Source organism: Lolium rigidum, chromosome 1 (assembly GCF_022539505.1).
Source record: "Lolium rigidum isolate FL_2022 chromosome 1, APGP_CSIRO_Lrig_0.1, whole genome shotgun sequence".
Classification (NCBI taxonomy): domain Eukaryota; kingdom Viridiplantae; phylum Streptophyta; class Magnoliopsida; order Poales; family Poaceae; genus Lolium; species Lolium rigidum.
The window spans coordinates 308,957,018-308,972,986 of NC_061508.1; the positions used below are offsets into that span (position 1 = coordinate 308,957,018).

Here is a 15,969-nt window from a genome sequence, read left to right on the forward strand (position 1 = left end):
CAGCTCCTTTTTGAGCTCCAACCCGCAATGAAGCGGCTCCTTTGGGAGCGTAGTGCACAATCAAGCTGAGCCGCAGTTCGCAATCAAAGCGGCTCGTTTGAAACGAGCTGCAGTCCGACTTCAACCCTCTTTCGGTTCAAATTTAAGGAGTTCAAAATCCTTCTCGGTTTCAATCTCCGACTTGGCGTCAACAGCCTATATAAATCTCTGAGTTGCCGCCAACTAAAGACACCAGGGAAGACGCCAGTTTTCAGCGGAAGCCAGGGATTCCTAGGATTTCTGCTTTTGAAGGAGACTAGCAACTCACGAGTCATCTAGTTGCCCGATTTCTGCATCGGCAGATCAATGGGGAAAGGCAGAAGAGATGATAGGATCAGCGCATTGCCCAATGACATTCTCGTCAACATTCTCGACCGACTCAATGTCCCCGACGTCGCAAGAACTAGCATCCTCTCCAGAAGGTGGAGTCAGCTCCCCACCAAGCTCTCTCGGCTGATAATAAACGCCCAGGACTTCCTGCCCAGGGGCGTGTCAAATGCAACCGTGTCTGATGATGAAATGGTTCGGGCGAATGCTACCGCTGCCGAGGCGACGAAGAGCATACTGGCACGCAGAAGTCCAGGCGAACACACCATCCGCTTCCTATCTGCCGCGTTCTACTTGAGAGACGATGCCCCCATATCCATCGGAAAAGCCGTTGGTCACACGATGGAAAAGCACCTGGTTGAGACGGCACGGTTCAGTCTCATGACGGGGAAAGTCGGCGTCGATGACCTCAAGGATGATGAGCTGGTCATATGCGGGAGAGAATTCATGCGCTTCTTCGATGCCTGTCACAATGCATTCCGTGGTCTCACTAGCCTTGACATGGAGGATCTGAGGTTTTCTGAACCAGACATATCCAACATCCTCGTCACCTGCAAGCGGCTGAAGCATTTGCGCATGACCAACTGCGACTCAGGTGATCCCAGCACGCTGCAAATTGACCACTCGCATCTCACTGAGCTCAGTATAGCTCAATCTGCTTTCGAACAAGTTAAGCTGAATTGGCTCCCTCAACTCACGCAGATGACCTTTGATAATTGGTTAGATTACCAAGATCCACTGGTTCTTGGTCATGTCCCGTTGCTCGAGACTCTAAGCCTCACAAATGTTGGTCATAGTTTTCACAGGCTGGTCAAGTTAAGCGAGTTTCTTAGCGGCACCTCCATACGGGTTCTCAAGTTGGTATTTAAATGTGAGAGGATTTGGGTGCAGCCAGAACGTCCGACCAAAAGTCTGGCATCCGTTTTCCGCCAACTAAGGTTTGTCAATCTGGTTACTCTTCCCGAGGGGTATGATCTCACATGGACAATGTTTATTCTTGAAGCCGCACCCTTACTGAAGGAGCTATGCATGACAGTATGGGATCACGCGTGTATAATGCAAACAGATGAGGAGACAAGGAAGGAAGAATTGTATAGCGAGAACAGGGGTGTTGAATGGGACTCGGCTGCAGCTGATTTCAAACACCACAATTTGGTCACACTTATCATATTTTGCTTCGAATCTGATGATTACATGGTGAGTTATCTCCGACGTATTATGGCAGCAGCGGTGAATCTAGAGGACGTGTTCCTGTATAGTAGGTTGGAGTGCGACAACTGCCAAGATGAGAAGCCGATTAGGTTCCCTTGGACTAAAAGACAGAGGATATCACTGAAGAAGAGAGTTACCGAGGGAATTGAGTCCTTTGCCATAATTCACGCTTATTCAACAGTGAGGGCTCATCATCTTGCAAAGTATATGTACCCGGAGTGCTCATTAGACATATCTAGAAAAATATTACTTAACAGGCAGTGAGATATTAGACATGTTTGTTACTTGGATCAAGAGTTTTTAAATTATTTTGTTTCGTTGGTTTTGTAATCTCTTGTGACAAATGGATGATGGTTACTGGAAGATGTTATCGTGATTTTTTTAAGTAGGTGCACACGGTCTGAGTATCTATATGCATCTTATTGAAGAAAGGTGGTATTTATAATAGTACATGGATGCCCATGCACCTTATGACATCATATAACTTCATGAAATCATCAATAACATGGTTCTTGCATCAATGGTATCAAGTGTTATAGTAGTGTTCCTATTTAAGCACAAGAGGAGAGATTGGACATGATCATAATTTACATAGAAGCCATCAAAGCATACCCATTTCTAGGTTCATATTAGCATACACAGCATTCCAATGTACAGAAGTTCTGCACTTTGTTGGAACCATGTTTGCGTTGTTATTCAATTCATATATGTCCTAGGAATTGAAAGTGTCAGTATTTTTGATTCTCTAATCTAGCTTCTGGTTCGAAGCCGCAGCTAACTGGCTGGTCAGTTAAATATGGGATCTTCTCCATCAATATGGGCAATCACATTCCCCTCATGTCCTTGAAGTATGTCATTGACTTGCCACATTTGATCGGACTTGTGAAAGGAATTAAGGATGCCCTGATCTTTGACAAATCTCTTAGCTATGGAGACATCAAAATTCTTAGTTGTAGTTCCTTGCAACAATTGCCTCAACAACAACAGGTGGTGTTTTGCGTGATTCACTCCCAGAAGGTGTGGCCACGAAAGAACCCGACATATTTATCTGTACTTTTGCAAATTGTACGTGTGTTATGCGTTTATGCAATCAAAACATACATAACACTGAGAAATCATGAGCACTTGCTTTCTTAGTAAGTACCACCATACACCCCAACTAAGGTTTGTGAATCTGAAAGGATTTGGGTGTGGCCAGAATGTCTGACAGAAAGTTTGGCATCCGTGTTCTGCCAACTAAGGTTTGTGAATCTGGTTACTTTTCCTGAAAGGTCTGATTTCACATGGACAATGTCTATTCTTGAAGCTGCGCCCTTACTGAAGGAGCTATACATGACAGTATGGAATCACCCATGTATAATGGAAACAGATGAGGAGACAAGGAAGAATTGTATAGGGAGAACAGGGATGTGGAGTGGGACTCGCCTGCAGCCGATTTCAAACACCACAATTTGGTCACACTTATCATATTTTGCTCCGAATCTGATGATTACATGGTGAGTTATCTCCGGTGTATTATGGCAGTAGCGGTGAATCTAGAGAACGTCTTCCTGTATAGTAGGTTGGAGTGCAACGGCTGCCATGATGAGAAGCCCATTAGATTCCCTTGGACCAAAAGACTGATGATATGACTGAAGAAGAGAGTTACTGAGGGAATTGAGTCCTTTGCCATAATTCACGCTTATTCAAGAGTGAGGGCTGATCATCTTGCAAAGTATATGTACCCGGAGTGCTCATTGGATAAATCCAGAAAAATGTTGCTAAACAGGCAGTGAGGTGTTACATGTTTGTTACTTGGATCAAGAGTTTCTAAATTATTTTGTTTTGTTGGTTATGTAAACTCTTGAGACAAATGGATGATGGTTACTGGAAGATGTTGTCATGATTTTTTTTAAAGTACGTGCACATTGTCTGCGATATGTATCTTACTGAAGGAGGGGATAATTATACTAGTACATGAATGACCATGTGCACCTTATGACATCATTTAACTTTATGAAAGCATCAATAACATGGCTGTTGCGTCACATGGTATCAAGTGTTATAGTAGTGTTCCTATTTAAACACAAGAGGAGAGATTGGACATGATCATAATTTGCATAGAAGCCATCATGCGCACTTGAGGCCAGAGTATAGCATACCCATTGCTAGGTTCATATTAGCATACACAACATTCTAATCTACACAAGTTCTACACTTCACTGGAACCGTGTTTGCATTGTTATTCAATTCGTATGTCCTAGGAATTGAAAGCACCAGGATTTTTGATTCTCTAATATAGCTTCTGGTTCGAAGTTGAAGCTCACAGGATGGTCAGTTAAATATGGAATCTTCCACATAATTATGAGCAATCATGAAAATCACATTCCTCTGATGTCCCTGAAGTATGTCATTAAGTTCGCACATTTGATCAGACTTGTGAAAGGAATTAAGGATGCCCCGATATTTGACAAATCTCTTACCCATGGAGACATCAAAATTGCTGCCTCAGCAACAGGTGTGTTTTGCACGATTCACTCCCAGAAGGACTGGCCAAGAAAAGAACCCGACAAACTTAACGCGAAGTGTACATACGCGATGCGTTTATGCAATCGAAACATGCATAACACTGAGAAAGCATAAGTACCACCATACAACCCATCTTTTTTTCCCCAGGGCATGGTCAGAGGGTGTGCATACCACAAACTTATCAGCCAGGCATATATAGGCAACATAACCGATTGTGTGAAAAAGGACCATGCTCCCGAAAGAGCTTATTATTGCCAACGTCACTGCACTCTGAGAGTGGGTATTAGTAGCGGTGATTGAATAACCGTGAGGTATCCAGAACGAATGTGCCATAGAAAGAGTTCATCATCAGTGTTAAATCTGGAATGAATGTGCATAGAAAGAGTTCACGGTAGCTCCAATGGCCTAACAAATGTAAGGCCGGATACCTTGTTTCCAAATCTACTCAACAGACCTGAGCTTCCTGGGTACAAACCAAAGCCAATCACTTCATTAGGTGAGGGGCGACGAAGGCCGCCGCCATCGGATCTTCAGGTGACCAAACTTGCCGGCGCCGGGAGACGACCCATCGAAAAGGATTGGCTGGTATCCTGTGGCTGCCTTGTACCTTTGTTGAATCTGAAAATGAACAATGGCAAGTTAATCTCTCACTCGCACAAAGCATAAGCACCGCAGTCAGTGAATACTTTTTTCCAAACTGCTGCCAAAGTGCGACACAACAGAGTGAATGCTTGGGAAATTGAGCTACTAAATTGACCATGATTCGCTACATGGCGATGTGATCAGCACTTAACACGAACTTACCTCGGCAATCTCTTCGGCGCTTTCGAGGCAGTTCTTCCCAATAACGCAGACCGAACCACCAGACCCTCCGCCCGTAATCTTTGCACCGAATAGACTAGGACTTCCATCTTCTCGAGTCTTTATATGCTGCATTTCTTGTACTAGATTGACCAGCCTATCGGTGCCGTCAGAACCAAGACCACATGCATTATAGCTGTAGTGGCACTGCCAAGTGCCAACAATCGTGAGATGTAAAAGATGCCAGCATAATGAAGGGTAAATCTTTAGAGTCTAGTGAACTGGAATTACACATTTTGTGGAACAAATGTACACTGCAACAAACAAAGTAGTCAAGAGATTCAAATTCACCTGGTACATAAGTTCTCCAAGGGCTGCCAATTGCTCATCTGTATTAGCTGCTGTTAATAATGCTTTGAAGGTCTATATGCCAGAAATAAAAGAATGTTCAGTAGTAATATCAACAAAAAAATGTTGTTCTTGCTTTTTCTATTTCTTTGGTGAAGGGAAATCCAGTGAACAATTATTGTTATAGAGAATTTAGCTGTTCTTTTGGATAATTTACACAATTATGCCACTTATGCCACTTATGATGATACCACAAAATAAAATAAGCATTGTCATGCAGCATGTTCCAGAAAAACAATGAAAACTCCAAACAGGTTATAGCCAAAAAAAAAAAAGGAAACATGCTTTTCATTTTCAGGAGAAAGAAAAAATAAAGATAGCAGACAAACAAACAATCTGGGTAAAAAATCAAACCTCAACTCGGAAGTTTTCATATATGGGATGCCTAGTAGGCGCCTTCACGCTGTAAGACCTCTTTGGATCAATTACTGTTACCGTGTCATTGTGGTCTCCATATTTCACTAAAAATGCATCTCCAGTAACGATCTCCGGAATATCTTTTGAATAAGCAGCTTCATATCTGAAATTTAGATTTTATCATAAGAAACTACTATACATGTAATGTTCAGAATGATCCATGTTTTCGGCGCATTAACTAAGTGTAACCTGTGAGGTGGTAGGTTGCACAAATACTCCATGGAAGCTTCAGAACTCGGTACATCCCTGCCATTTTCTTTAGAATCATCGGACCGAGCAGAGGCATCTGAAGTTGAGGATACCGATACTATGTCGGATGCTGCACACTTGATCATCTTTCGTCCCATATAAGTGCCTATCCTTACAGATCCATAATCTCCCCCACCAACACTGTTATCTCAAGACATGACAGAATACCTCAATTAGATACAATCCTTCCAATCACAAAAGTATGTCCCCACAAGGTCACGAACATAAAATCTGAGCAAGGAAAAAATATTCTACCTATGCCGTATTCCAGAGTCTAGACCCCAGAATCGCATATGATTAGGAATTGTAACCAATTCCTTCACTTCTGCAGGCTGCAGCAAAACTGTGATTGAACAAATACAGAAGCAAGATGGTTTGGACTGGAGTTGGAATAAATTCTAGCCCCTACTGGATTCTGATTACCACTAACCTGGCAAACCATTGCAAGGAGTTTGTTAGCTTCGCCACAAGCGGATGTCATTTGGTCCATGACCCCGCATGGAGCTCCAACAACATGATTTTCAACCTGAAAAATCGTAGACCTATAAACTAATTGTCAGATTTAGATTTACAAGCAGACTTTTTGGTTAAGATCATACCTTTTGACAAAGCAAAGCAAGATCCCTTGGAGTAATGTTTAAACCTGCAGACAAAAAAGAAACAGATATTTTTAGCAAAGTCTAAGAAGATTAGTCAAATAGATGGCAGGATTAGGTAAAAAGCAAAGAAATGTGATTAGGGGTAAAGGTTGCTAACCATAGGCAGCTGCAATAGCAGACATCGTGGCAACCTCAACTGATGCAGAAGAAGAAACACCTTTGCCTTCTGGCACAGCAGAAGAAACCTACAGTTGCAGGGCAGAAATTAAATAAGCATCTGATTCTGTAAAACACATAATTCTTATCATATGCATCCAAAAGAAGAAAAAAAATCAACTAGTATGATGCTTTGATTTGACACAATTCCCTAAATAGAGCATAAAAAATGATTTTCTGCTGACAACAAAAATTAAATGCACATTTAATGGAGGACAAGAAGAAGCTATGTGCATACCAGAATGCTCATGCTATCAGTGAACTGCACACCTAGCTCAGTCATCAAGATTAAAATTGTTCCGGCGACATAAGCAGCCCATCTGAGACCGGATATAGTTTGCAAATATGTGAGTATAACTTTTCACTTAGAATTCTGTAGAAAAATACAAGATACTTACTTTTGTGATGGGTCCTGGCAGAAAAACCTTCTGGCTTTTTCATAGGATATTGGTTTGTCACCATCCATAAAATCTGACAGGTCCATATCAAAAGTTGGTGCACGGTTACTCAAATCAGAACCAAATGAAACCTGCAAATAAATGATAACACAAAATAGCATTCTCAGATTTCATCACTGTTACAAGAATTATGCATTAGGCCAAAAATGGGCATTGTCGTCATACGCAGATAACTAAATAAAATAGTGGTGACAAAATCTTGAGGATTGATGACATACAATTTGTACCACAGGTACCACCGCTTCCTTCTCAAGCTGTCTTGCTTGTGTATGCTTCCATAGCTTCTGCTCGCTGGGATGATTTCTCTGGATAGCAACATGACAGGCTTCCCGAAGAGGCAACTGGTGGCATCAAAACTTCCCATCACAACTAACTACAATATGATCTGACGAAAATAATACTGCACTTATTTCCAAAATTTTATCTAATTATCTGTGATACTGAAGTAGATTCATGAAAAGTCAATTCCAGGTTTTTGCACAGCATACTGAGCTTAAAGATACACAATATGAGCTAAAATCATTTCGTTATTCTAGAGGATAAGGTTGCTTGTATCAGTTGCAACAGATGTTAATGGTAGTCTTGGGACCATAAAATATTCCTAAGAGTTACAACCTCTGTTCCTAAAACGTCCTATATTTATGAAACGGAGGGAGTAAGTAACATTATACTATCTAATGTAAAATCAAATACATACATGTCATTTTTCACCTGCAGTTAAGTATACCTGCAAAACAAGACTTCCTGAATAGTCGGCAATGCCACCCATGACATCTAACCGTCCAGGTGCCCTTGCTACATATATCTCCCTCTGCAAAGGAATCAAGAGAAAAATAATTATAAGAACCAATCATTTATCCAGTATTTCGGATAACTAACTTCCGTTGTCAATAACTTCACAACAAGAAAAATTAAGTGCCCATTCCTCCTTCCACAAATGCTTGACAAAGTCATGTATATGATCCAATACGGGAAAACAAAATAAACATGAGAAAAGGAAAGATCAATGAAAGAAACAGAACTTTTGGCAAACTAAAAAAGCAAAGGTGGCAGGTTTCAACACATGTTGCACTGCATAAGGGCTATGGAGCTAACATGGTAGAAATTGTGGTCAACAATGTGAAACTAAAAAAATATATGCACACTATCATACAATTTTCCATCGAGTTGCACTTCATGACAAAACTTGAAACCGGCATGACAAGTTAGCTCTACATGGTCTGTGCAAACTAAATAAAAAATGAACCACAGTTGATATTGATTGAACCTAAATAGTAGGCGAAAATTATATATTAGCAAATTTCAAAACAAAACTTCACAGAATACTAAAAGCTGGTTATTTTTCTCAAATTTAGGAAGATATTATCTGGTTTTACAAGGAAAGCAAGCAGCAATACCTGGTTCATATAGTGGCACAGTTTACAAAATTAACACAAAGGAATGGAATATTAGTACCTCCCAGTCAAAGAGCACAGATGCAGCAGTTCTCTCTCGGGATTGCACCTCAGAATTCTTGAACTCACTTCCAGCAAGTCCAGATAAGCTCTTCAAAAATGTCATGGTATCTGTTAAGCCTTGCAGGTCGCCATGAAGTATCTCAAAGTCTTCACAGCATCTACCAGAACCGATATTATATGTCAGTAACCAAAATTTATCACCTGGAAAAGTATCGAAATACGAGAAACACAGTAAACTCACGATTCTGTGCTTCCTTCTTTTTCAATATTTTCTAAAATTGGATGAGCCCCAATTTCTGCGCCGGAAAGAGAATACCAGTCAGGAATTTCTACATCTTTCCCAGGAGTCCTCTGTAGTTGATACCCTAACACTATTGCATCTTGCAATCGTCTTGCCCCATTAAACTGTAATTACAGATAGAATAGGTTGGTAAGTTCACACCACAACACTAAAGCAGGCTTTTCTGAAAAGTTACTTACAACTCTAATCTTGTTTGGATATGAAAAAAAGAAACCAGATCTGTGGTCAACAAGTGATAATTTTACTTGCCACAAAACATAGGTTCTAAAGTACGCTACTGGTCCTTCCACCTCCTTTAGGAAACAAGTATTTTGCATATGAAGTACACGAACCAGAGAATTTCAGGTGAAGGCAGATGCAGAGACATATAATGAGTGGACTACTGGGTATGGAAATACATCTCTATGATAATCACATATTAAAATAGTGTGTAATCTCACTGATCAGTTAACAGTCGTGTAGAATGTCTCACTTTGTCAGAAACACACTTCTTTCCAACAGCAATGTCCTGAAGGGTCCGAGCAGCCACCTGCATGGACAAGTTTTAGCTTACTGACAAATATTATGACTTTCAGTAACTCAAGCCAGGGTTACCTTTCTAGTCCGATTTTTCTAAAAAGAATATGACTTATGTATGATATAGTTGATTTAGTGAACTAATAATTTATCGTTTTGGTGTATATATCAGTATGAAGGTGTTAATGTCAAAGTGACTGTAGGCAGTAGAATAGCAAATGTTCTAATCGAATTGACTGTAGGCAGTAGCATAGCTCAATGCAGTGGCACATTGTCTCTCTTGCTAATGATCAGAGTTCCATTGTCATTAACCATGGACTGGATGGGTTATTTCTGTGGATTTTGAGTAGGATTTTCCGGATTCAAGCCTGTGCCATGTGTTTTCTGAGATTAAGATGATTACACTAGCCGATTGTACCGCAATTGATTGCATGAATAGTTCAAGTCCTGACAAACTAGGATGTGATTATGCAACAATAATATAGGATCCCCCTGTTGGGGAACATGCCGGAAATTACCTGACCACCATTTATTGGGCCATCATAGCATGGTTGAAGTGTTAGAGCGCGTAATAGATAAGGTTTCCAGTGCCCAGAAAGAAAATCCCTTCTAATCATCTCAATACTGTTTTGGTAATGCTGAAAAAAGGGGGACAGAGGACACCACATTAAGGTATTTTTAACATAGCTATACTAAGTTATCTATATTATACTCTGATGGTAAGAAATGTTTGAACCTCAAGCAAATTCCGCAAAAATGGCTCTTCATTAAAATAATCTCTGCGGACAAACACAAATGGCAGTTTGTAGGCCAAAGCCTCACTTGCAGTTCCATATCCGACTTTTCCTATACGAGACAGACAGTAAGTGTCTAGCAAGAATAAAAATAAAATCAGCAGTCAACACATAATGCTATTTATTACCAAGCATGCAGTCAGATGCAGCCATAACATCTGGTGTGTAAGTATCTTTTGCAAGCTTAATGAAGTTTGGGGGAAGCTCTTGAGAATCAGATGCGCCACATACCTTTATGAAGAGAGTACTAAGTTGGCTTCAGTAATACACACACATTTATAAAGAACAGAACTCTACCACAGAAAAAACATACCAAACAGATCCAACCATCAGGCAGCCATTCTTGCTTCAGTTTCCATCCTGCTGGCTGGGGATAATAGCACATTGAGATGCTTATCTCATAAACATAAAAGCATAAGATGATAGGACCATTCAACATAGAACATATAAGATTTCTGATTTTAACAAAGCAGTGCAATCTTATTCACACATATATCTTTCTTCTGAAAATTAGTATATAGTGTACTCAAAATGATCTTAATGTTTGAGGAACATCACTTCAAAATGATGTGTGTAGATAATATCTAATACCCTTGAAATTTCAAATAACTACACGTTACTTCAAGTTGATCTTCTAGCTAATTTTTTTATTACCATGAGTACTTCTAAAGTCTAGTGTTTGTGTTCCCCTTTACTGCAGAAAGTAAAGAAATATGTCTCTTAAACCGACCTGTCCACCAAAATTGAAAATGACAACCTTAGCATTCTCCGCAATCCCGAGGTCCTTCCTCACCTAGTAGATCAATATACAAAAAAATAAAAATTAGGAAACAAGGGAGGTGTTCAAGCCTGTGGCACATCCTTCTCTAGCAGAATCACACAAACCTCAGATCTAGATTTGCGCAAACCTCTTACGACAAGAGGCACGTCAGTGACATCACGAAAAGCTGGCACTAAAGAGTGAAAGAAACATTCAATTCTGTTTATTACAGAGAAGTCAAGCATACACTTTTGCCAAAAAAGAAAACGAAACAATTGCACATACTAGGGCAGTATCCAGGTAGGCGAAGTAATATCTCACAATGAGAATAATCCTCCGCTATCTGTAAATGTTGATAAGATAGATCATCGTCAGTAAAGGTGTTGATGAGCATAAATGCAGAAAAAACAAGAGTGTTAAAGGGCACAGTAGCAGAGAGTCAGACCATACACCATAGAATCAAGAATTATTTGCATATAGCCTTAAGATCAAAAGTTGAACACTTGCAAAGGAAAGAAAAAGCAATATAGTGATGCTGAAAATAGTAAAAGTGAACCTGCCAAACAATAGATCTGTGATGATACCCGGCCCCCACAATGTATTCCGCATATATGTAGTCCCAACTGCAATTTGTACATAGCAAAATCAAATGCAAACTTCACCACTGCTATTTCTAGTGCAAGCGCAGGACAACATATAGCAAGCAAGGGAAGCAAGGACACCATATGCTAATGGTTTCGGGCAATGCAGTAGAAAACACAGAGGAAAAAAGGCAAAAGGCTCACCTAAAATTCCCAATGCACACCGAGCGGATACCCGCATCCGCAGCCGCCCTGCACACCACAGGAACAACATCCGAGACCTATCCCAGAAGAAACACCACTCAGTTCATACATTGTAGCCATGATACAGAGGCATCGATTTGACATCGACCGAATCATGGTCATAACACAGCAGAGTAGCAGCAGTACCACTAGGTCTGCCTTGACGGCGCCGAGCCACTCCGCCTCCGTCTTCAGGATCGACTCCCGGGGCACCACCGCCGTCTGATGGTACTGCATTCCATAATCACGTTCTGGTCAGACAGGCACAATGTGCGCCAGCAGCACACAGCCCAGGGAGTGAGGAATTCTCTGTGCGGGACCTTCTCCAGGGAGGCGAGGGGGTCGACGGTGAGCGGGTCGGACTGGACGGCGCCGCAGTCGAGGAGGACCTTGCGGACGTGGACGAGGGGCGAGCGCAGCTCGGCGGTGAAGACGAACTCCGGGACCGCCGTCGACACGTGCACCTCGTGCCCCGCCGAGATCAGGTGCCGCACCACCTGCGAATTGCCGGAGACCCAGGCCAGCGGAGTCAAATTGTCGGTGAAACGGACGAGATGAGATCGTGCTGGTCGAAATTGCCGGAGGAGGAGAGCTGGGAGGGAAGGGGCGGAACCTCGATGGCGCGGGTGGCGTGGCCGAAACCGTGGCCGGTGAGGTAGAAGGCGAAGACCAGGCGACGCGGCGGCGACGGCCCGACGCCGCTGCTCGGCATTGCCGGCGAATTGGCGGGGAGCTCTGGATCCATCCAAGTGCGATGGGGCGCGTCGGCTGTTGCTTCAGTTGTGTAACTAATCGGAGTGACCGAGTCCACACTCCACAGTACCGACTACACTACTCAACTACCACGACGACCTGCGAGAACGTACCGTTTACTCCAGAACATTGGGCGCTTGTAAGAGCATCCCCACACCTAAATCCGGCGATATTGTCATTCAGATTGGAGGAAAATTTAGCCTGGGAGGCCTATCTTCCCGTACCGCGAGCCCAGGATTGATGTAACGAACTTCGGCGAATTCAGACAAATTTGGCGAGTTCGTTCAAACATAAGCGAAATTTAATGATATTTAACATATAGAGGCGAGTTCGTACATAAATAGGCCGAATTCGTACATATATTTGATTCGGCGATTGGCAAACTAAACTTAAACTAAATAGCGGCCTACTACATGCCGAAATGGCGGTAGAAGGACGTGTAGTCGCCGTCGTCGTCGTCGCTCGAGCCGGCGTTGTCCTGGGGCGGCGGAGCCTCGTACCAGTGGCTCGTGCCCTGGCCAGCGTCGCCGGTGCGTGGCGGCGACGGAAGGTACATGTCGTCGTCGCTGCTCTCCTCGAGCTTCACCACCTCCTCGGGCGCGGCGTTCCTAGCGGCGGATGGTGCGGCGGCGCGAATGGCGAGTTGACGCGCGGCGGCCAGATCCGGCGGTAGCCGGCCGCCGCTCCGCCTCCTGGCGCTCCCGGTCACGCTCGGACCGGTCCGGTGCGGCGTCGTCCGCGCGCTTCTCCTCCTCCATGTCCTTCGGCGACACGGCGATCGCCTCCGCCATCGCGGCGTCCTCCACGCGTTTCGCCTCCTCCTCGGCGAGCTGGTTTGCGGCGGCCTCTTTCTTCGTCTTCTTCCGGCCGCTCTGCGGAGCGGAAGGCTGGTCGCGGATGATGAGGGCGCCGCTGCTGCGCCCTCTGGTCGGCGGTGGCGACGCCGATTCCTTCTTGACGGTCGCCCACTCCTGCTTGACGGTGGCCGCCGTCGACCCGCCGGACCTAGACACCGACCGCGAGCCAGACGAGGAGGAGGATGACACCATCCTCCTCGGCATCCACGAACTACCGTGTCGGCGCGACACGGTAGGCGCCACCGGCGGCGGCATCCCCAGGATGGGGGAGTTCCTGTCCTCGATGTGCGCGAGCACATTTTCGAGGGTGCGGTCAGGCGCGCTCCACCATCGGTGGCGGCCGGCGGCGTTATTCCTTGCCAGAGGAGGAGGAGGGCCGTCGTACGCCCGGATTTCGCGTTCATACCTGCGCCGGAAGAACGCGATCCACGATTCGCGGTTCTCGGGGTAGAAACGCGGATCCGCGCGCTGCTCATCACTGAGAGTGGCGAGCACCTCGTTGATCGCTGTTTCGAGTGCGCCCCCCCGTTGGTGGCGGCGGGATCGGCACGCCGCCTGCGCTCAGCCTCCATCCCCCCGGTGCGCGTAAGTCCGGCGGCACCGGGTAGCCCGCCGCGTGGAGGAGCCGTCCCTCCCATTGGTGGAGAGAGCGGCGGCCGAAGCCGTTGTTGGCCGCACCGTCGTTCGCCATTGCTACCTCTTCGAGTTCGGGGAAGATTTGGTGGAATGCGAGTGAGAGGAGAGGTGAATGCGAGAGCGGACGCGGTAGTTCGGCGATAAATAGAGGTAGGCGCGCGTGATACCGAGGCGACGGCATTAACTCACCGCGTGGAAGCTACGCGGCCGGCGAATGCTGACCGGCGGCAGGCTTTTACAGCGCGCGGAAGACGATGCGGTGAGGACGACGATCGTGGTCTCTCACCGACAAGTTGGGGCCACCAGACGCGCGGGAAGTTTCCTCGACGTTTCGCGCGCTTTCATTTCGTCCGGAGTCCCCGACCGCTCCCCGGGGGCCGGGGATGGCGTGGGATCGCCGGATGAATTTAGGCCCAAATCCGGACGAAAACGAGGAACCGGGGGCGCGACTGGGCCGAATTACGCCGTCCGGATTGGAAAAACGTCCATCGGGGGCCTAGTCGGGGAGACGAGTGGAGATGCTCTAAGGGCATCTCCAATGCGGCGACCCATCCCGCGTCCGCGGGTCCGGATAGGTCCAGCCGAATAAAAATTCGGCCCAGCATGCGGACCCATCCCTAAAACGGATGGCCGCGGCATCCAGGACGACACAAAACCTGGCCCAAATCTGGGATGAGTTTGCGTGGCCGCGGACACCGATGGCTGGCCGCTCGCGTCCGCCCCTTGTCCGCCCCTGGCCCGCGTGTCATAGACAGAAATAGTTTGTCTTCATTAAAAATACCCATTACATTTTTTTGTCTACTACTTCTATCCTAATACGTACGGGGCGGCGGCCTCGCCGGCGACTCCTCGCCGACTCGCTGTCGGGGGCATGGATTTCACTCGACGCGGGCGGCCTGTACGCGTGAGTATTCCACTCCAGCTTACGAGCTGGGTGGCGCGGCGGAGGCCTTCATCCTCCTCCTTTCCGTCCGCGCGCCTCGGGCGCGCTCCGCCTCCTGCGGCGGCACCATCCGCTTCCCGCATAGCTCCAGCTCCTGCAGGGCGGCGCGTTCCACAGCGGTGCGCGCCTCCAGGCGGACGCGGCCGGCGGCCTGGGCCTCGTGGTTCTCGTTCCGCCGGCGCATGCGCTCTTGTCGGCCGCGCTCCACCGACGCAGCAGCCTCCCGGGCGCACTGCTCGGGCGAGGGCATCTGGATGAGGTGACGGGCTGCTCGCATAGCTATCACATCGTTCTTCTGGCCGAGGAGGTCGCCTAATCGGTGGCGGCCGGCCCGGCAAGTGGCATCGTGCTCCTTCGTCACGCGCGTGAGGTCGGCGAGACGCTCCTCGATGGCGGCGTTGATGTTCGCCAGCGCGAGGTCCTCCTCGTCGACGGGCTACTCCTCCGCGGCGGCCGCCCCCTCCTCCGCGGCCTCGTACCAGCCGTCCGCGGTCTCGTGCCAGCCGTGCGCGGCCGCCTCCACCATCTCCGCGTCCTCTTCCTTCTTCGCCGCCGCCTCGGCAGTGACGCGGAGCGCCTTGTCGTCGGCGACCCACCGCGCGTCCGCGCGCTCCTCCTCCTCCGTCCGCGGGAACCTGGCCCGGGCGGCGATGGAGAGCTTGGCCCACACGTGGCCTGCAGGGTGCGCGGCATGGCGATGGAGAGGGCGCCGGAGAAGGTGGAGGGGAAGAGGACGGCGGAGCGGGTGTGATGCGGTCTGTGAGACCGCCGCCGTCTTTTATAGCCGGTGGCCTGGCGGGAAACTTGGGCGCGAGCGCGCGCCAATGGCCTTTTCGCGCGCGCGGGAACCTTGGTGCGCGCGGGAACTTTCCCACGCGTTCCACCGCCCACCAT

The 15,969-nt window shown here is 46.6% G+C and overlaps 2 protein-coding genes across 2 annotated transcripts; one reads left to right on the forward strand and one right to left on the reverse strand.

The window, feature by feature from the left end:
* Positions 1 to 345: 345 nt before the first annotated feature.
* LOC124661338 lies at positions 346 to 1,842 on the forward strand. The gene has a single exon (XM_047199198.1). The coding sequence runs from the start codon at positions 346 to 348 to the stop codon at positions 1,840 to 1,842; it is 1,497 nt and encodes a 498-aa protein (XP_047055154.1).
* A 2,736-nt stretch (positions 1,843 to 4,578) lies between these two features.
* On the reverse strand, positions 4,579 to 12,123 carry LOC124661346 (L-arabinokinase-like). Its single transcript, XM_047199211.1, has 26 exons — positions 12,034 to 12,123; positions 11,848 to 11,924; positions 11,619 to 11,685; positions 11,348 to 11,405; positions 11,188 to 11,255; positions 11,033 to 11,095; positions 10,616 to 10,669; positions 10,431 to 10,533; positions 10,245 to 10,354; positions 10,027 to 10,146; positions 9,465 to 9,521; positions 8,933 to 9,096; positions 8,690 to 8,849; positions 7,962 to 8,045; positions 7,453 to 7,575; positions 7,175 to 7,305; positions 7,015 to 7,096; positions 6,718 to 6,805; positions 6,561 to 6,604; positions 6,392 to 6,487; positions 6,217 to 6,293; positions 5,902 to 6,102; positions 5,650 to 5,815; positions 5,239 to 5,310; positions 4,891 to 5,094; positions 4,579 to 4,704 (listed from the first exon to the last, which is right to left on the reverse strand). Exons 1-26 carry the CDS (start codon positions 12,121 to 12,123, stop codon positions 4,579 to 4,581), a joined length of 2,685 nt encoding a protein of 894 aa, XP_047055167.1.
* Between the last annotated feature and the right edge of the window lie 3,846 nt (positions 12,124 to 15,969).